The sequence below is a fragment of the Zootoca vivipara genome, chromosome 4 (genome assembly GCF_965207765.1).
Source record: "Zootoca vivipara chromosome 4, rZooViv2.hap1.1, whole genome shotgun sequence".
NCBI classification, from domain to species: Eukaryota; Metazoa; Chordata; class Lepidosauria; order Squamata; family Lacertidae; genus Zootoca; species Zootoca vivipara.
The window spans coordinates 39159644-39181547 of record NC_142587.1 but is presented as its reverse complement, the minus strand read 5'-3'; the positions used below and the strand labels follow the sequence as shown (position 1 = coordinate 39181547).

Sequence of the window (21904 nt, the reverse complement as noted above, 5' to 3'; positions counted from 1 at the left end):
TTTGTATTCCACAGTTAATATCAATGGACTGCATTTTAGAAAACTGGGCCTGAATGTCTATTTGATTTTGGAGTCTATTGCAATGGGGAAACTGATGCATCTATGGAAAATATTCTACTGTATTCTAAAAATAGTGACATTGTTTTGTGCATATGAGTGTGTGTGTTTTTAAAACCCCTGTTGTACTTGATCTCATATCAATTTGTTTTCACTCCTAGTCTTCCGACAAGAAAATTCAAGTAATTTCAAGTAATCCAGCTTTTGTTTCCCTGCCTTCATTTATTCAAAGTATTTGCTTGGATTCCTTTTCCACCCCACCCACTATATATTCCCACCCTGTTAAGCATTTCTGGTAAAGCCAGGACCAAAAGAAACTGAGCTGTATGTGGCTGGCGTAATAGACCAAAGAGCTTCCCCATTCCAAGTTTAGTAAGCTATATAAAGTATGCATACATACACCTATTTCTCAGCTATTTTTTTCACAGTGTCATTTTCTAAATATTTAGGTAGCATGAATGTTGTCCGCACAAAGCTTCACTGAAAAGTTGTTACACAATTTTATTGATGAATCAAGAGCATTTGTTGCATGCTTAATAGTTATTTACTTTATGAACATGAAACTAATCTTGTTTCAAGATTTACGTTACCAGGTTATGACCAGGTCACCCAACAGTCTAGTAGTAGTAGTAGTAGTAATATGAAAACATTTCCTTATACTTGCCCCCTCTTTACAGTCATTGTTCAAATTAAGTGTCAAACATCAGAGTAAAGTCTGACAGCTGATATTTTGCATTTAGAAGAGGGGGGAGATGTTTATTTTCCTATTTATGGTGTGCTTTTAGCCGAACAATTGTTCTTGTTTTTGTTGTTGTTATGGTTATGGCGGCACTGGAAACTTAAATCCATTTTAACAGACCTGGCTTCCCCCAAGAAATCCTGGAGTTGTAGTTGTGTGATGGGGCTAAGAATCTCTATGGCATGTGTGGGCAACCTTTGGACTGCTGAGTCCCCCCCCAAATGCTTCTGAATTTTGCTGTTTACATGCAAAAGAAGACACATAGAGGGAATCATCTTTGTGAACCTTCCTTGCTATATAAATTGCACTCCCCATAGGCTGCCAAATATGATGGGGAGGAAGATGTCTGGGAAGAGACAATAGGATTAACTTGATTTAAGAGACTGATATTATTCTCATTTTACCAACTGCAGTCTGACTAACTATACTTCTCTAGATTCTTGGCAGGGGATTGGGAGAAGCCTCAACTGCAAATCTGGTTTATAAACAGTTTGTATTTGTAGTGCCTGCCAATAAGCCTCTTGCCACAAGCTGCTCTTCAAAATTAGCTTGTTTGGAACAGCACTTTTGGAAAGAAAATTGATCAGATAACATCAAATTAATCTTATAATAATATTTTATTCAGATTTCCCCAAATTAAAGGGTTTAATTTGTGTTAGAGGCTTTCATTATTCAATTACATGTGGTAGATATGTAAATTATGTTTGATATTAAAATTGTATTCACAGAATACAGTCAGTACCTTTTTAAATCCTTTTTTTGTCTTTCAACAAGGTTATCGTTTGCCACCAACTATTTTTCTCTTTGATAATTCTATTTACACATGTTTATCAAAAATATGGATATGTACATCTGTTTTGTTCATTTCTTCTAAATTTTGTTTCTGTTCATTTTAATGTAAAAAAATACCAATTCCTCAAGCAATTAATGTTTTTTCCCTAAGGAAGCACAACAGTGAAGGTAATGTTTTTGATCCTAAATGACATCTTTGGAGGGGCAGAGGGAATTCTGAAAATTGGATAATGTAAATCTACATTGACAATGAGAAACATGAAGACAAATGAAATGAAAGTTAACCATTTAGTAAATTTCTACTTATAGAAAAATGTGAAGTAATAAATAGCTACAGATCGTCTTCTCATCTTCCAGTCTCTTAAGCAACCCTTAGCATTTTCAAGCATCAATATTGCCCTGCATGGTATTTGACTGCTACAGAATTGGCCTTTTATATTCAGGTGAGCCAAGTGATTACAGAGTCCTCCCATTTAACAGTCAGAAGTGTGCTCTGGCCCAGGTGTAGCCTATGTGGAACTCTGAGAAGATCGATCATCATGAGGACTCCCGTCCGAATTCTCAGTCTCTCCTTCAGAAATGGCTTGCATCGGGGTGTTGTACAGTCTGCAGCGGACACTGTAGCGGCTACTGCTGGCTGCAGGGGGTGCCCGTGACCGCCCCACTCGTGAAGATGCTGATGTTGGAAAGATTTTTGAGGAAAACCCTTCTGCATTCATTCTCGGAGTGGAAGGAGAGAGAGGAGCTAATGCCTCAGCACTTGATGAGGCTTGGGGAAACTCATCAGCATTTTGAAGAGCATCCCCAATTAGTTCTCCAGGAGATTTGGGTGAAATAGGGCTCTTTAGTATCTCTGTGGCTGACATCCTGTAGCTAGAATCAGACCGGCTGCCCTTTTTCAGGAGCAGCAGTTTGAATTCTTCATTAGACGTGTTGGACTTTTTGGCATTCCTGTAAATAAGCCCAGGAGATCGCTGGCTGCTTGCTGGGCTTGCTGCACCAGTTGTAGGGGGAACATTAGTTGAAGCCGCAGGTGATGTGTTGCTGGCACTAGAAGACACGCTGCTAGTACTAGATGAAGCTCTCAATCTGTTCCTTGCAGAAACCTCTCCAGAGTCCTTTCTTCCAAGAACTTTCCTTTTTGAACTGTAATGGGGAGGGAAGAAGCCATCATATTCACAGCTTTGATACCTATCTCATACTGTTTTTGCTGAGCAAGATCACAAGATATTTGCAATTATATAGACAGTAAACAGCATCCTCTATAAAACTCAACTATATTAATATGTTTACCAGCACAGTACAGTATAATGGCTTCTGCATCTGTGCATTTACAGGAGAAACAAATATAGGTGAGCAATGCCTAGAACAGGCGCAGAAATCACAAGGGTGATGACTAGGATTCCAAGGGTCAGGCTTCACACAGTTCCCTGTCCTTTCAGTAGAGAGGGGGATGAGCTTCTGACCAACACAGGAATCTGAAAATAATTTCTGCCCTGCCTCAAAAACAAGTAGAGGGCAGGGAGACCTAGCAGTGCTATTGCAGATCTCATACATATATGCAGTGTTTTTCCCCCTAAAAAAATGTTTAGGGATACTCTCTTTTTCCTACTCCTATTGAAATACTGCCCCTCAATGAAGCCAAACTTAGATTCACAAATTGTTTAAGGGTACGCATACCCCTGTGTCCCCACAGAAAAATGCACTGCATATATGTGTATATGTCCATCCATTTACACAGCCCTCATGTATTCTTCAGAGCAGGTCCTAACAGCAGCTGGAAGAGGTTTTATTGCAAATCTGCCATGTCTCCACCAGGTTTGGAAAGTCAGCCTCTCTCATTCTTGTTTCCTCTCGACTGCTACTTGGACCTGTTGATCCTTCACCCTGTCCTCAGTTTAACTCCCAGTAACAAGGTTACTCGCTCATGAATGAGAACTAGAAAAACATAAATCAGGCATATCATGAAGACCATGACAAACATTCCTATGCAGTGGATTGAAGAATCCACATTTCAAAGCTAGTTGTTTATCACCGCTGCTCTGGATAGTTGATTGATTTACTTTAGGTCTATTCCTATTGCCGTGAAAATAGCACAGTTGCTGTTTTTAATAACCCTAAAACAAGCTTACCGGTGAATAACTGCAAATAGATCCTCTGTTGTTCGAGGCTTATTTGGAGACACAAAAACTTCTTCTGCTTCAGCTTGAGAATCTTCACTTAAGGGTGAGAATATGGAATCATCACTTGGGGAAGATTCTTCAAAACAAAAAGAAAAGACCTACTGAGACTTCATCAAACACTTTCCCACACGTTACAATAGAGCTGGTTAATGTAATCTTGCTCAATAATTAATGGAGCTGCTAGTATAATGACAGGCACTAGACAATCTAGTCTAAATATTGGATGATCTGTCAAAATAATGCTTAGTTATAAAGGGTTACTGCTCTTTTCATAGCTGAACTTAAGTAAAAAGAAATGCAAATTAATTCCTACACATATATATATATTTCTGCAAAGCATGGAAGGTTTTCCTCTCTGCTGAAAAGTATTGGCAAAGCTCCATTAAAATAAATGGAGCTGTCAGCAGGCTGATCTCTGTGAACTGCCACCACAGAAAGCCACCTCACTCAAACAGAACAAAAATAGTTATGAACGTACCTTTTAAGACATCATCATCTGGGGTCCTTTGTGACTCAGCTGCTCTGCTGTCACTCTCATCAGAGGCACTTTGGGTTGGAAAACCTGACACAATTTCGTTTTCCTGCTCAGATGATTTTTCACTGAGTGAATCTACAGTTGAGATCTCTGATTCATAGCTGATATTCCCAGGCACTTTGTCATCATGTTGACTTGGATCAAGCCGATGCTTTACATGATGACTAATGTCTGTTCCCCCACCTGCGGGGCCAGATTGGGACATAGTTTCATGTATAGGTCCGTATTCCAACTTTTGTTCACGGTATGCAGGTAATTCTTGCTGAAGCTGCACAAGGTCAAGACTCCTCTCCTGCTCTGATCCATAAGTGGCTCTTTTCCCAATAGAATTGCTTGAAAGGTCATCTGAGCCTTGTGGGAATGGTTCAGCAGAACTGCCACAGGCTTTATTCAGCGTACTCTCTAGTAAAAACTCATGAACCCGATGCATTTGATCTGTTACATATTTAGCTGTTGGAGCACCCACATTTCCTGAGGTCACCATCTGTTTGCAGGTATTCTTTTCACTGAAAGACAAACTGTTAGCCATGTGAAGTTGTTCTGGGGTTATCTGTACTGGAGAAACATCAACATAGGACACAATGGCCTCTTCCATGGAGTATTGACGTGATATTTGCTTCTTGCTTACATGTGGCTTCATTTTACCAGAAATGGCAGTAACCATTAAAGTGTTTCCTTGAACATGGAGCTCTGTATGATCTTTTTGTTTCATTTCTTCAGGCTTATTAATGGATCGAAGATGTACAGACTTCAGAACTGAAGGTGTGATAGCAAGGGCTGGTGGAGGATTGGAGTTCAGTGCTTCTTCTACCATACTCGGTTTATTGTAATTAAAAGCATGTAGTTGGTGTCTGTGAGCATATGGTTTATTCAAGACATTATGAAGAGCACTTAGGTCAAGATGAGTAGGAGGTATAACTGGAAGTTCTAGATCTTTGTTTAGAGATACATTGCCATCTTTAGAAGAAGGCTGTTGTAATGAGGACTTCCTTTCTGGTACTTTTGGCTTTCTTTTACTCCCCCCTGGGGATAAGGGCCCAGAAAAGAAAGCTGTAGGAAAAGATGATGTTGGTGTTTCAGACTGACTTGAGTAACCACTTGAAGGAGAAGCTAAGCCAGCCAACTTTTCCGGGGAAGCCAATTTGAACTCGTTCTCAACAGAAGGGAGGGAGGGAGTGGTGGCTCTTGATCCAGACTGTGACGTTTGCGATTCAGAACTTTCTGGCGACTTTATGCATTCTATGACTGTAGTACCCGTAGCAGTGCTAGAATTGGATAAAGACCTATAAGGGTCATTCGATTTCAAGTCATTTAAAAGCCAGAGATCTGCATAGTGAGATTGTTCAGCACCTTCGTCTTTAAAGGATGGGATGTCCATGGTGTCAAATGGAGGGTCTTTTAATCCGCTCTCATCCTGATTATCCCAGGCGAGTTCCTGCTTGCTCGGCAGACTAGTGTTTTCTGCTCTTGAAGGTGTGTTTGAAAACTCGAGGAGCAGCTTCATTTCCCTGGAAGTGTGAGGCATGTGCTGCTGCCCACTGCTTATCTTTGGTTCTTTCTTCTCAAGAAGATCTATGCTGCTGTCAGATTTCCTTAAAGATGAACTGCGTTTTGGTGGGGCTGGCTTTGCCTTTGGTTTCTTTAGAGAGATGCTCTGCTTTCCTTGCCTCCTATGGTTTACGTAATCCTGCCAGGCGCAGTTAGTGAGATTGGAAGCAATGCTTGCATTCTGGCCACTCTCAGAGCCCACAGCTGCATAGGTACAAATATAACTTTTAGTTCCCTTGAGACCACAGTCAAAGTGCATGGAGGTATAATAGCCTTCAGTGTCAACTGAAAAGTGTGAGCTACTGTCTGCTTTGTCAGATGGTGTCTTCTCTATAAAACTATCGTATGTGGCCATGCTTGTAAAACTTGGACATCCCAGACTGTCTGTCTTGGGGCGTTCAGGGCTGAAATCCTGGCGGCAGGATGCATCGTGGTGATGATGCAAGAAATTCCATTCACTGTCACTCGTGTTGCTGTTATTAGGGTCATCGAGTAGATCCGCTACAGTGGAAGTGAAAGAACTTGTCCTGTGTCCTCTAACCTTATCTAGCTGATCACTGTAGTGTTCGGTTATGAAGACACTAGAATCTTCATTGGCATTAGGGGCAATGTTCAGGGATAATTCTGAATCACAGTGTGAAGAACCAGTCAGTGGGGGAGAGGCAGCAGGAGGAATTGTTTCGGATGTTTGGGAAGGACATGTTGAGCTGCTTCCACTCCAGTTTCCACTGGATGACTGGTGATCATCTTTCTGGTCCATGTGACTGCTAAGAAGAACCCCAGCTGTGGAGATGGAGTGAATGGGACTTCCAAAGGTATCAGAGTTTGATGAAATATCACAGCTTCCAGAATCTACCATCCTTAACAACCTTGACCTCCCCCTCTCATTTGAATTACAGTCTGGACTATGAAGATGCTGAGAACAAGTTAAACCTATGGGGTGGTGTTCTTGTGAACACTGGGTATTGATGATATCTTTACTCTTTGTGGAGATCCTTTCTTGGCTTGCTAGAAAGTGTTCTGCATCGTACGCTGACATTTTGGCACTAGCGTTGTGGTCCCCTTCATTGGCTCTAGCACCTTCACGAGGAAGACTCCTAGATCTGATGCGGTTGCTTACTGATGTTGTAAACATGGGATCACCATTGTCTGTCAGCACCAGTATGTTGCCAGCTGAGTGAGACAGGGAGGCTACTACGCTCTGACCCCTCTGAGCTCGAATTCTTCTCCGGGATGGGGCAGCAATAAGGATTTCTTCTGTCTGGCACTCAGAGTCTCTGGTACCTGACCTCCTGTTGACGTTATTAGAGAAGTCTGGATTTGCATGCACAATCACATTCCGCTCTCTTGCTACTGGTGATTCGTCAGAATCTAGGACACACACAAAACTCTGTGAGGCACCATTTCAGTTGGCTGACAAGCTATGTCCCTTACATTGGCCTTAAAAATGCATCGCTTAGGGTTTTTCTCCTCCCTGCCCAAGCCTTTGAACAACAGTAACTAACATGAAGAAAAAGGATTTGCTATGGGCCAAACGAGATGGTTCAAGCAGATGTGCTTAAGCATTATATCCCTTGTTAAACAGGGAAAGCTGCTTCGGGGGGGGGGGGGTGTCTATTAGAACAAGCAATTTGCATCGGGAGTGAGTGCCAAACTCATCACTCCAAGTCATCCCCCTCCTTGGTGGCTTTTCCTTTGTGAAGTACAAAATGCAAGGGAATAAGCAAACCACCCTTATCTAAATTCTGAGTATTTATTAGATTATGATAGCTTGAATCTTCAGTTCATTGTCTGTCATTGTACAACAGATGTGAGCTGTGTACACACCATACATTTAAAGGACATTTAAAACTCACAGATCTCTCCAAAGTAGGGAACTACAACTCCTAGCACCCTTAACAAACTACAGTTCCTGGGATTTTGGGGGGGGGAATTCATGTGCTTTAAATGTACGGTGTGTATGCAGCCAGTAGAAAAAGTCTGTGATTTTTAGGTCCAGTGGACTTGATCCTGATTACCACTGACTTAACATTTGTATAGAAAAGAGCCAAGTTAGCACATCTCATGTATGTTATCGATACATTTTTTTTTTTAAGTCAAGGAGACAAACGTGAAAAGAGGAAAAATATCTGGGAAAGTTTTCACAAGTTGAGCGTTATCTGGCATAAATATTCAACTGGTCTTCTGTATAAAATCAGTGACAATTCATCATCACTTTGCATCACATCATTTGTCACTGCTTTACCTTATGGGTCCCTTGGCTACAAGAATAAACTTTCACTGAATCTAGTTACTTTTTATGTACACACTATGGGTATCGAAACAAACAAAAATAAAAAATACAACAAAAATTAAGTAACTCATTACACTTAAACAATAAGGGCTGGACACGTATATCTATATTACTCAGTAAGGCCTACTGTGCATCAAGACTGGAGGCTGTAATAAGTAATATAGTTTGGCTGGCAGTATTTAATAATAAAAAAGACAAAACAAAAAATAGTAATACCCAAACGCATTAGATTTGAAACTCCACCATCATTGAAGTTGAAGTGTTCCTTGGAAAGCAGTTTGGAAGGCAGGCTATTGCTGCAATTAAGGCAGTTAAGAATGCTATCTAGCGAAGAGTTTTATTGATACTACACCTATTTCTTGTTGGACTCTTCTGGGGATGCCAGAGATGGTTTTCCTCCTTCTCAATTTCCGTCTCCGCTGTAGTACGGATTGTGAGTGAACAAGAGAGCAGCGTATACTAGCCTCTCTGTCAAAACCAACTCCTGCAACCCATAAATAGGTCTCATTAGCTTTTGGAAATAGTAAACAAATTGTTACGACTGGAAGACAGTGGAGGTCATGTGAGCACTTTGGATTGTGCCTGCAAATAAATATAAGGCAGACCTTGTACAACTCTCATGGAAAAAAAATCACCGTGTACCACAGCGTTGCTTCTATTATCCCTGTTCCCTCTGATCAGCCTGCGTTGCCAAAAGTCACAAAAGGTAGGAGAGGGGAATGAAAGGGATGCAGGGAAAGTTAGGCACTCTCATTAGCAAGGAACATTTACTGTAATGGTTTGTCCATTTATTATGGATATACAGGCACTGACATCTATGAAATGAACAGTAGCATTCATGATGATGATCAGAAATTGGGCAGCCGTACTTTTTTATTTTAATGCTTACGTTGCAATGAAATTGTGGGGAAGCCAAGGGGCAGTGGTAAAAATCTGAGTCCAAGCCTATCTTATTATACCACATGTTTCAGAATAATGATGGCTCAAGAGCAGGATGCAATTAAGTTTTCCCTATATCAGTCCTTAGAGAACATTGTTGATGCTGAGACATATCTAAATGTTCACACAGATTTCATGGTTTAGTAATTGTAAATTAGATTGGTAATGAGTAATTACCACCAGTGTTTAATTGAGCTAAATTCTTAAACTAATGGTGATACTGCCATTACAGAGCAGCCACATCACTTGTGTGTCATTACATCACATATCTGTTTTTACCTTGTAAGGTTGTCCTGTCTGACTTCCTGTTCGCTGTATAGATTCCTACATGTCCCTTTCTCCCAACACCCTTACATTTGTCAACACATGAAGAACAGGGTGGGATGTTTCCAGATGCAAGACATTGTCATTGCAAAGGGCATTTGCAAAGTGTGAACTAAAAGTATGATTCTAAAAAGGAGCAGTCTTCTTATTACAAGCTTTCTTCTTCATCACTTCTAATGCAAATGATATCTAGTATACATTGCTCCATGGTACATAGTATTTCCCTAATTAATTTGGGAAGAGATTAGCAACAAATAAGAACAGTGTCCTCCACCTAGAAGCTAGCTAGGTCAGACTATTTGTCCCTCCAACCCAGGACTATCTGTTCTGACTGGCAGGGAGCTTTCCTGTTACCTGCTTCTTAACTGGACACAGGTAACATGCAAAAAACCAGTAAAAAGGATTACTGGAGGAGATTCAAATTATTTTTTAAAAAATGTGTTACGAGTCTAAATAATTTGTTTTCCACTTGTTATTGGAGACTAAATTTTAGAAACAAATCTGAAAACCCTGTCAGCTATTCATCTGGCTAAAAATGCATTTACAAATTAAACATTGTGTTTCCATTTAACCATCCAATGTTACAGTAGATTTCCTTTCATCAAAGAGTTATAACTTGGCAAGGATCCCTTCTGAACAAATGTGTCGGGGCAGTAGCTAAACATGAAGGTTCTTATGGTGTAATTTGAAAGGCAACAATATGAACTAAAAGTAGAGAGGAGGGGAATAAAAACCAAAAATCTTGATTCGAAAACCTGTACTTTCAATGCTGTATAATTATATCAACCATAATTATACACAGACATACACATACAGAGTACATTACATACAAATGTAAAACACCAAAAAGTAACTTTCTTGTAAAAGTTCTTCTTGAAATCTACTACAGGAGACCCCAGACAAAAATCCTATATTCCAACCATCACCAACACCACTGCAATAAGTGAACAGAAATCTTTAACATTGAACAAAAGCACTACGACACCCTACTGCCTTTCTTTATTTTAGAACAAGTGTTAATGCATTGGGGGGGGGGGGAATGGTTCTGTACTTTTCAAGATGTTCCGGCAATTCTATTATTTGAAAACTTAGTGATACCCACAACAACTGAACAGAATAATCTCTAATAGTTTGGAGAGTGGAAACAGATTTTATTAGAAGTTTTTAAATTGGTGTCATTGTGAACCTCTTTTTATCACAGAAAAAAGCCACAGCATTTCTTGGAGTTTTCAAAAGTGAAATTTGAGCCCTAATCCTAAACACATTGGCTAGCATCCAAATAGCAGCGAAACTATCTTTGTGAACTGTGAACTCAAGGTGGCTTTAGACTTAATAAATCTCAAATAATAACCTACTCCCTATGCCATGTGGCAAACTGATTTGAAATGGGGGAGGGCAGGGGGCAATGTTAGCTAAATTTCAAGAGCAGTTTGTTATATGACACTGGGATCAGCTATTCAGATAATAGTGTCAAAAATTCAACTAGGCAAGACCAAAATCCAACCAAAAGTGAGATGGCATGGTAGCGGTTTGTGTGTAATTCCTTTTTGCCAGCCATTTCTCCATTCAGAATCGGCCCCTCAAAACTACTTCCCCATCTAGTAAGAAATAAAATACAGAGTACAGTCGTACCTTCAATCCCAAACGCCTTGCAAGTCGAACGTTTTGGCTCCCGAACACCACAAACCTGGAAGTGACTGTTCCAGTTTGCGAACTATTTTTGGAATCGGTTGATGGGGCTTCCGCGGCTTCTGATTGGCTGCTCAATTCCTGCAGCCATTCAGAAGCTGCACTTTGGTTTCTGAATGTTTTGGAAGTGGAACGGACTTTGGGAACAGATTCCGTTCAACTTCCAAGGTACAACTACCTATCTGTTCTGCCCCCTTTTGTAATGTCTGGTTTGGTCCTCAGCTGCTTTATCCTTATACTGACCTTTATTTTTGTCCATTCCACATGGCAGGAAAAAAAGAGTGTCTTAAATGAGCCTAGTATCCAAATAATTTGTTGGGGGGCTTGGCTGGGCCAGGGAGCAAAATTTGCCCATCCTTTAAGCACTGTATAAATTTGCAGCATGAGTTTAACCACATTTCTTCTTTATGATGATATGTGCAATTAAAAAAATCCACAAAGAATGCTCCAAGAGAATGGGAGCTAAGAATATTCACACCCTCCACCTGTTATCACATGGCATCAGATGAAGTGTTTTCCCTTGCCTCCGTGGTTTGATTTCAAACCACGCAGGCAAAGGAAATGGGATTTGCAGATACCACTGGTCTGCAAACCCCACTTCCTTTGCCAGCACAGTTTGATTTGAAACTGCTGTGGCAATGGGATCCTTTCCTTTTCTGCATCCTTTGCATGTGCAATTTGAAATAAAACCGTATGGGCAAAGGTACCATTTCCCTGTAGGGTTTGCTGTCAATGAGGCATGCTGTCAGTACCGATCACCTGATTGGTGCTGATAGCAAGTATTGTTTGGGACAGGATAAAATCAGGAGTGCACTTTAAGGCTCCCAATTGTTTCTGTGCAGCTACGCCATTACTTGTCTTACACTTTACATCACATATTATGTTATGTGTGCAACAGCTGACTGTAGTTTGGGCAAAGCGTCCACACACACATTTGATTCCCCCTTTCCTATAGAAATTTCAAAACACAAATTCAGATAAATGGATACCCCGCCCCTTGATAATTCCACAAGCCCAGTGTAATAAATTCTATCACAATAGAGCACAAGTATATTTTGTTCTGGTTATTCAACTTGCCTTATTAGCAAGGATAAATGTGAATATATTACTTGGAAGGGTAATATAATTAACTCTCCTAAGCACTTCTGCTTTTGATAGACAAGCTTTTTAGGGGAAGACTGCATGGATATTTCTATTTAGTGTAATGCTCTCACCATGGAATGAGATAATGAACCAACAAGAGAATTGGCGAGTTCATAGTGCTTAGTAAACCATGGTTTTGCCATTTTGAGAAAAAAGCAGTATGAGTCTCAGACTTCATAGCTGCTCCTCCCAGAAGCTTCTGCTTTAGAACTAACCACAGTTCCCTGATATAGCAATAGAGGACAGTGGTTTATTTTAACTACGGTTAGTTAAAACCAACTATGGTTAGTCAAAACCATCCTTCCTGGTTTGTAAACTAACTGCCATTCTTGGAGGTTGGATATAATGGAGAACCAAGGTTGTTTCTCAAATGAAAGCAGAAGTTTTCAATTTTCTTGCATATGAAAGAAAGGGAAGAGGAAGCATGTTTAGCCCAAGACTCATCTCTTAACAGGAATGTAAGACAGAAAAAATATCTCAGGCCCTTCAGGGACAGTTCTTCTGTAGGCAACCAGATATAACAGCACCAGTGGTGATGGATACTCATGAGATTACCAATATAGCTTGTTTGGGCTGCAATCCTATGCACACGTACCTGGAAGAAAGCCCTATTAAACAAAGTAGAACTGACTTTTGAGTAGACATGCATAGGATTTGACGGTTGAAGCTATAAAGCTTTGTTACATTCTTGCCTTGGAAACCTTACATTTGCTGATCATAAACTCCTGTGTTTAGAGATATGCTCACCGTAATAAAATTAATGACTTGAACCACCTTTTTGTCAACAAAAAAAGAAGTACAAGAGATCTGTACCAGTGACATTGATGGGGATAATGCAAGAGGAAATCACTTGGGCATCTTGTTTCATTTTCTCCTCTGGAGTTGGGAGAGGTAGTGCTTTGCTCCAATTGGTTTGCTTATCCAGTGTAGAAGGGATATTATGTATTGGATTTTTCGGCCTCTGCCCTAACATGACATCTGTATCTTCTTCCTCCGGAGGGTGGGACTGTAAATGAATACAATCAAAATCAGTATCTACTCTTTTTACGAGATAAAGTTACTTTTTAAAAATATCAGAAAAAAATAGATTGGGAAGTAGGTTGCAGGGAAGCAGTAATGAAGAGCGCGTTGCAATTTCAACACAGGAAGTCAAACTATCTCACATATTGGAAACATTTAGGAGCTGTAGATTAAAATGAATTTTCAGAAGATGGAAACAGCTTCCAGTCAATGCTTAGCTTCTGCAAAGATGTACCCTGCTACATATGATCCATATGTACATGCCATTTTAGCAACTTTTTAGTAAATTTTAAGTCCCATTTTTGTATTTAGTTTGATAAACATATACTTGAATAAACATATCAAATCAGTTCCATGCAGACTTTCTGTCTATCAGTGTATAACTGACACAACAACCCTGGCTAATCTTGAATAACATTACTTAAAGGCAAGTTACACTGGTTTTAATGGAATTCAGCATTACCCAAAGTATTGTTTGTTCAGAAATTCAGTGTTTGTGCAGAAATTCCCAATCAGATGGGTTTAGAATTGCAGTTTAAGAGCCTGATCCTATCCTTAACTTCAAAGTAAGTCTCACTAGTATTAATGAAACTGACTTCTAAGGAAACATGGGTAGGATCAGGACATATGTTTTATATCACACAATAGCAACTGTATATTAAAAGAAAAATGAAAAAGCAAAAGTTGAGCCACCACCTTCAAGTCTTAAGAATAACATTCAGAAGATCATGCAAAGTAATTCAGAATGTGCTACCCAAGCTACAAGGCACAAAAAGATAAATAGGCACAAAGAGAGATTAGTTAACCAACTCCAAGAATAACTTTTTGAAAAGAAAGCAGGACTGTCATGAGAGTAAAAGATCAGAAGCAGTTTGTTGAAATCTATGCTTATTGAGAAAACAGCAATTACTTCAGCAACAGGGCAGAAATACTACCTTCAGAGTTTTATAAAGTTCTCATGCTTCCATTTAACTGGTTTCTGTTATTTGTACACAGCCTTGGAGGAATTTAGTTCTAAGCATTTTCTGTTCTAAACATTTTCACCTCTTGTTTCCATTTGTTTCCATTTCCTACTTTGCTAACACGATTTTTTTTTGTCCTTGGCTCTATTTACTCTGAAAAACTTTTAATTATTTTAGCTGTGACTTAAAGGGCCAACAATTGCTTTTATCTAGAGTGCTTAATATTGTACTATTTTCTAATGTACTATTTTCAAATAGCTATAGTTCTCTTCATAAATAAATATCTTAACAAGGCTGAAGGCCCTGAACAGGCTCACAGGCATTCCTAACTTCCTACATGTACAGTGAAGGCCACACTTCACATCTATTTATATAAAATAGAAGCAAGTCGCTTGCTTACCTTGTTGAATCATCTGCAAAATAACCCACAAAAAAATAATAACAAGAGGAACCAGTCTTCCCCCAAAATATTTTTGTCCATCCCTGGGTTAGGAAAACATTGCAGCTTTCTTTATCTGTTCTGCTTTTGTGCTGTTCCCAGCAGACATGAATAGCTCATATAAACTACTAGCACAAAAGACTTTGTTTCCTAGGTAACCTCTGGAAAAAGTTGATGCGTGCAAACAAAAAAAAAAAGGCGGGGGGGGGGGGAAGGAGAGACCCACATAGCCTGTACTTTGTTGCTGATTCCTTCCCCTGCATAACAATAGCTTTCTGGACAAAGAAAGTGAAGTGACCTGACCACAGACTCCCTGACTGTCTGCCAATGCTACTCTTTAGCAAACAATAGCAATGATAACAGTCTATAGAACAAATTCATGCTTTGCTCTGCTATGATTTGGATGTCGTCTTGTGGTTATCCAAAATCTCTGTCTAATTCTTTTCAGCACCCTACAAAAAAACCCCTCAGAGACAAATTTGGTTGGGGCCTTTAAAACTAATTAGTGAAGGGAAACCTTGTGAGCTGGTAAAACCTATTAAACTTACACCAAACCGGGTTGGGGGCGGGGAGAGAAAAGTTGGTGTTCCTTGTTGATAAGAGCATAATATAAAGACAACAAAATTAGTCAGCCAAAAAAAGCAAGCGAGAGAAAGGATTAGTGATGGAAAGGGACAGAATGAATGAGAGGCTGTTATGTTAGTCTTTTTTCTGATACCTTTCGACTCCATGGGGTCATGTGGCAACACTCGGTGGGGGAGGGCGAGCGGGTGCTGTAAAACTATAAACATGAAATGTGGGGGGAAAGTGGTTAAAAAAAATTAAAAACACATAGCTGAAAATGTTTCTGTGGTGTGGGCCAAACTCTTACCAAGGCCGGACAGTATTGAATTTAAAATGTATCATCATTGCAAGCTGTGGTCATTCTGCAAAATTTTACTCATAATGAGGATCTGTGTTGTCAATCAGAATTTGCTCCTTGGTTTTCCATCTGCTTAACTTCTACACATGGTGGTTGGTTAGCGAGGGAGGTTAATTTGCATTCATCACATGCGCAGATTATTATTATATTTTTGCCACACCAGCCTTTTGATAGCTAACAATGCAGCCCTTAAAGCAACATATGAGGCTCTACCCATTGGCCACAAGGCCCTTTGGTGTTTCTTGTGGTTTTATGACATACCAACACAGAATTTTAAAGATTTCCCCCCTCTCAAAAGTACTTCTCAAACCTTTGAAATATGTGTGGGGAGTCTTAAGATTTTTTTTATTCCCCCCCCCATCATCTCCTGTGATGGTCGTGTTGTTTATTTATGGATTTTATTCAGGTTGGATTTTATTCTGTTGAAACAGAAACATTTCAAAAATGGCAAAAGAAATTAGTACACTTTTGGTAGTAGAGATGTAAAAAGCTTTAAATGCATAACCTTAGGGCTAGCTGGGGAGTCTCAGAAAACTAGTGATGCCACCAAAGCTGCTACTCACCTGACTTAGAATACAAATTTTAATGCAACGTGAAAAAATGCACCCAGATTAATACAAAGTGAAGTGCTTCTCTAGCTCAGATCTTAAGCTGAGGTGCTGTAGCCTTCCTAATACCATGAACGACAGCATTGCCAGCACCTAGGAGTGTGGCACTCCCAGGATACTTTCCTTAGTATGGATGTCAGACACCCTGGACATGAATTATTCCAGAACACTTGCACCTGCGATACTGTAATCATGATTAGCAGGTGTCCTAGGTACCTAGCAGTGAGACCTCATAGTCGCTACCAGCCAGGCAACTGGGATGGGACAGGGCAGCTGCATGGGAGAAAGGAGTTTGTGGAGGGTTGTGAAGACTCATAGGCAACTGAGGAGGGAGTTTGACTCCTAATGATGCCAAGACTATGTATGGCAGGGTCCAACTTTCAGAATTGAATGTGGAATTAAACATTTCTGAGCACAATTCAAAGTGTTGGTGTTGACCTTTAAAGCCCTAAACATCCTTGGCCCAGTATACCTGAAGGAGCGTCTCCACCCCCATCATTCAGCCCAGACACTGAGGTCCTCCTCCAAGGGTCTTCTGGTGATTCCCTCACTGCAGGAAGTGACGTTATAGGGAACCAGGCAGAAGGCCTTCTTGGTAGTGGCACCCTCCCTGTGGAACGACCTCCCTTCAAATATCAAGGAGATAAAGAACTACATAACTTTTAGAAGACATCTGAAGGCAGCCCTCTACCGGGAAGATTTTAATGTTTGATGTTTTACTATGTTTTATATATGCTGTAAGCCGCCCAGAGTGGCTAGGGAAACCCAGCCAGATGGGCAGGGTGAAATTACTACTACTACTACTACTACTACTAATCAAATTAAGTTTCTAATCAGGGAAGCTGGGGGAAATACCTGAGCTCTAGTCTGAATCTGAGGGGAGTTCACTTACCGCTATGGAAAACAGGTTTCTGAATATGAATTGCTTTCAGCTCAAGAGGCTGTCAGAAAGGTTTATGGCAACAAAGTCTTCTAGGTAGATCCAGGTCTACAGGATGGGGTACATTATGTTTAGCCTAACAAAACACTTCTCCAGTAGGCTTCTCCCGTTTATAGGATGTAGGCTAGCTTTCAATTTTTTAACTACCTGCCTACTCAGATGATAACAGTATGATAACATAAGAAAGGGGGGGGGAATCTAAATAAACTGCTGGGGAAATTGGTTTTCATTTCCATCAATTCTGAGACTCACATTTAGCATTTGATGGACTGATGGGATTTTGAGTCTGGTTGATAGAGTGTCCCTACAAATAATGAGTATTTGAACTTCCAGAGCAATTTGTCCAGAGTATTCACTGATGTACTGACATTGCCAATCACACCAAATGTATCTACAGCCTGGTCAAGGAGCCTCTGGGATAATCTGATGTATATTTAAGTAATTTATTTGACAATCTGGACTTGTTCAGGAACCCGTTGTTGCCATATAAATCTAAAAATAATATGCCTCCTGATCAGTGTTTATGGTAGTATTTTCAATCATTATTCATTTCTATCAAGAAACATATTTTTTAGTCCATGTGCCATTGGATGCCCTATTGAACAGAACATTTCTACTCAGTTAAGCTTCAGATTAATAAAACATCTGATGTGGCAAACTGCAACTTGTGCAAGCCCTGCAGACCATGGCTGGCATAAGGCATAAGGGCAACTTTAAAACATAACTTCATATCCTGACTTGTTTTGAAGCCATCAACCCCGTAACAGGAAACTGTGGCTATGTGCTGAATTACAGCTTGTTCAACAGCTACAAATGGGTTGAATGCTGCTCGTGTATATCCTAAACCAAGATTTTTGGCTTACAGTTGCATGCAAGCAGAATAATAATAATAATAATAATAATAATAATAATAATAATAATAATGTAATTTATAACTTGTACCCTGCCCACCTGACTAGGTTGCCTTAGCAACTCTAGGTGACTTCCAGAAGAAAAGAACAATGATATATCAACATGGCCTACGTGTGAAAAAGGAGTACAGTCGTACCTTGGATCCCCAACACCTTGTGACTCAAATGTTTTGGCTCCCGAACGCCGCAAACGCGGAAGTGAGTGTTCCGGTTTGAAAATGTTCTTTGGAAACCAAATGTCCGCCGTGGCTTCTGTGGCTTCCAATTGCATGCAGGAAACTCCTGAAGCCAATCAGAAGCCAAGCCTTGGTTGTCAAACATTTTTGGAAGTTGAACGGACTTCCGGAACAGATTCCGTTTGACAACCAAGGTATGACTGTATATTGACTTTTTAATTAAAGTAACAGAACAGCATATTTTCAACATTGAGCCCAGAAGATCATCTGTGTACTTTGGCATAGTTTGTTAGTGTCTGTCTGTGTGTTTGTGCGCACATGTGCATGTATAGATGCAATGTAATGTACATTTACTGGGATCTGCTCATGCAGAATTAGTTCATAGTGTAAATGAAATGGCACACTTTGAAAATATGCAATAAAGTAAGAGGCAGGATATGACTTGCCCCCAGAGGTGGATTTAGGGGGGTATGACTGGTTCGCCCACACTGGGCACCAAGTCAAGTGGGCGCCTCAATGATGAACAACGGAAGGTGAGAGGTGGTGGTGGTGGAGAGAGAGAGAGCTCAGCACCGTGCCCTCCATTTTAATGGGCTAATATGGCTACTCAGTTCTGAACTCTTAGAGTTGTACCTTTCTACATAAGTAATATGAATGCTAAGCCTTGCTCTCCCAGTGGAGCGACTGCATATCAGCTGGACATAGGCCTGTTTTTAATTTTACAGCTTACACTAATACCAAGGCAAAGAATACTGTAAACATTTTTAAAATGCCTGGGATGGTTAAAGAAACAAAATGAGGGGACTGGGAAAATTAGTTAATAATAAACATGATTAGTTATTGTAACCCCCTGATAATTAGTCTTGACATTTAAGAGATATCTCTGTGCCTTCAGTAGCAGTATGATAAGAGGTTTAGCAGATGCTGTTTCTCCTGCCACTATCTGGCAAATCTCTCTCAGTCACATGAAGATTAAAGACAAAGATGTTCTGTGTGGATTAGAAGCTGGCAACCCTTGCCACAGTAACCGATAGTATTGGGGGAAGAGGAATAACTTACTTTTAGCAAGGGATGGTTCTTTGTCTCTTTGTTCTTCTGGGTGTAGGTCACAGGGAGGGAGGGAAATGGGGGAGCCACCACAGAGATTTGGCCCAGGACTTTTTGCTCCCTGTTATCACTCCAGTTTCGTTGCTCTATTTAGCAAAAACAGGAAATAAGAAAATTTTTCAGACTGATGTGTATTTTAAAATAATCTGCCGTGAAAAGCCTAAACTTTGGTCAAGATGCAGTTCATGGGAAGTGTGTACATTGCTATGATCTCGAGGATATTCATAGGAGGAAGGAAGCTTTGTTACTGGACCAGTTCTCGCGTGATGGGGATCCGCATCCTTAAAAGCACTAATAAGAGAAGTCCTTATTTGGCAAAAATGGGCAGTACACATCCTCATACACCCCTCTCTATCCTACATTCAGGCAAGGAAGAGGCAGTCTCAAAGTTCAGTCTCTTTAGCAAACAATAGCAATGATAACTGGTTATACTCCTTCGACTTACGTCCGACAGTGTATATGTGTGGTGCTGGGAAATAAAGAATTTATTTCATACCTGGAAATGGCGGGAGAGAGCAGCAGAGTCCTCATGGCTCGTGCGGAGATCATCTTCAGAGCCCAAAGAGGATATCAGTGTGGGTGGAGGAAGCCTCAAAGAGACTGGAGGCACAGCAGAGCTTTATTTATGCTGCTGAGCCTCCCCACCTAACAGCTGGTGTGTGGGTAGCGCAGCAGTAGCAGCTGCTTTCCTGCACCACCTCTAGTCTCCTACCAGCTGTGGAGATTTTTGGATATAGCATTTTTGGTATGGATTGAAGAGACAACAGCAGAGAGGGTGTTTAAAAGATGATTAGAGGGTGCTCCCCACTTAATGCAATTTCACTTACGCATGTATTCCAGGAGAAATCACTCAAGGAAGGGTGAAAATCAGGGCTAGTGAGAGGTATGGCTGGAGAGCAGATATGACTGGTCCAGGGCCAGACAGAGAAGCCTGAAGGGCTGTATTTGACCTCCAGGCCTGGGGTTCCCCATCCTTGCCATAAGGTGGTAGAGTGAACACCCAGCAGGAACTGAGAAGCCTGATTTCAAGCTCAGCCTCTAAGCTGCTCTCAACATACAATGAAAAAAAGTATCAGCAGTTTTTTGAAAGATGGCAAACTGAAGTGATATTATGCTTCTCCTGCGCATCTTCTCCCCCTACTTGTACTGGACTCCAAGAAAGAACTAATTTGCACCCTGGTAGAACATTTAAAACACATACACAGACAGATGAAGACAAATTTTCTTAGTTTTTGAATATAAATCCTGCAACCACCAAGTCGCTTGCTAAGAACAAAGTGCAGGTGAATTAAGGCAAATGGCTCCAAATGATGGATGTCGTACTTTAGTGGATATAAAATAATTTAAGCAGGAAGTTGTCAAGAAGAAATTAACTACTTAGTCTCTCTTGAGTGTTATTCAACTAAGATATACCCAGAGTAGACTGAATGAAATAAATCAAGTTACTTTACCATATTGGTTCAAATATTAGCTACCCCTGAATATAGGCCACACCCCTAAATTGAGATATCTTAAATCACGGCTTAAATCACAACGATAGGCTACATACAAGTTTTATACAAGTCAGATTTGGTTGTGGAAAGTGCAATCTATATTCAGACCTATATAGTAAGTCCTTTGATTTTAATAGGCCTATTCATCCATTATGATCATTCTGCTATTTCACTATTTCCTCAACTTTTTGTTTCTTGGCCACAAGGTGGCAGAAGAAGATTAAATTTAGCCAAAGCAGTTGTGATGTAGACACACAAATGTGTGTACAGTGGAACCTCGGTTTATGAACACCTCGGTTTATTAATTTTCGGTTTATGAACTCCGCGGACCAATCTGGAACGGATTAATTCATTTTCCATTACTTTCAATGGGAAAGTTCGCTTCAGTTTATGAACGCTTCAGTTTATGAACAGACTTCCGGAACCAATTGTGTTCATAAACCGAGGTACCACTGTATTCTAATTTTAACACTACTATGATTGTATTTTCCTTTTATTTATTTTTTATTATATTTCTATGCTGCTTCTTATTCAAATAAATCCCAAAGCGGCTCTCAAACAAAAGATAAAAATAACATAATGGAACATCACGAATAGAGCATAAATTGTATAGAATACTTAACAAATCATCAGTAAAACAATCACAAATCACAAATTAAACAATTACCATCTATGCAACACTATTTAACAAAACAACTAAAGAAATACGCTAAACATCACATTTACACCAAAAATCATATTATAGGATTCACAAAGTACTACAGCAGCCATATCTATAAAACAATATTAACAGAAACAAAATAGCAACAAAACAAACAAACATAGCAACAAAACAAACAAACAAACAAACCCCTGTTGAATTTGTATACCTGCTCTCCCCACCACGACTCATAAACTTTCATTCTATTCAATGCATCAAAATATATCAGCAGATAATGCCCCTGGCAGCAATTCCCTTCTGAAGGATTATTGCGAAGGTGGTGGTCGGCACAAAGACTCTCTCCCCTCACATCCTTTCTGCCCCTATGACATTTCCATTTTCATAAAAGAAAAATGGAATACCAGAATAAGACTAGGCTGCAAT

General features: G+C 40.1%; 1 protein-coding gene across 2 annotated transcripts in view; it reads right to left on the bottom strand.

Moving 5' to 3' along the window:
* Positions 1–533: 533 nt before the first annotated feature.
* The window catches only part of NHS (NHS actin remodeling regulator), a 236448-nt gene continuing 215077 nt past the window's right edge, over positions 534–21904 (bottom strand). Inside the window, exons 3-9 of one of the 2 annotated variants that reach the window (XM_035114638.3) lie at positions 19280–19413; positions 15382–15444; positions 13056–13248; positions 8500–8631; positions 4250–7225; positions 3721–3847; positions 534–2734 (exon numbers count right to left, since the gene is read on the bottom strand). In XM_035114638.3, the coding sequence (XP_034970529.2) occupies positions 2098–2734; positions 3721–3847; positions 4250–7225; positions 8500–8631; positions 13056–13248; positions 15382–15444; positions 19280–19413 (4262 nt within the window). In that variant the 3' untranslated portion in view covers positions 534–2097. Of the gene's footprint in view, positions 2735–3720; positions 3848–4249; positions 7226–8499; positions 8632–13055; positions 13249–14624; positions 14764–15381; positions 15445–19279; positions 19414–21904 lie in introns of those variants that run through there. The other variant, XM_088667767.1, reaches the window with a different exon arrangement.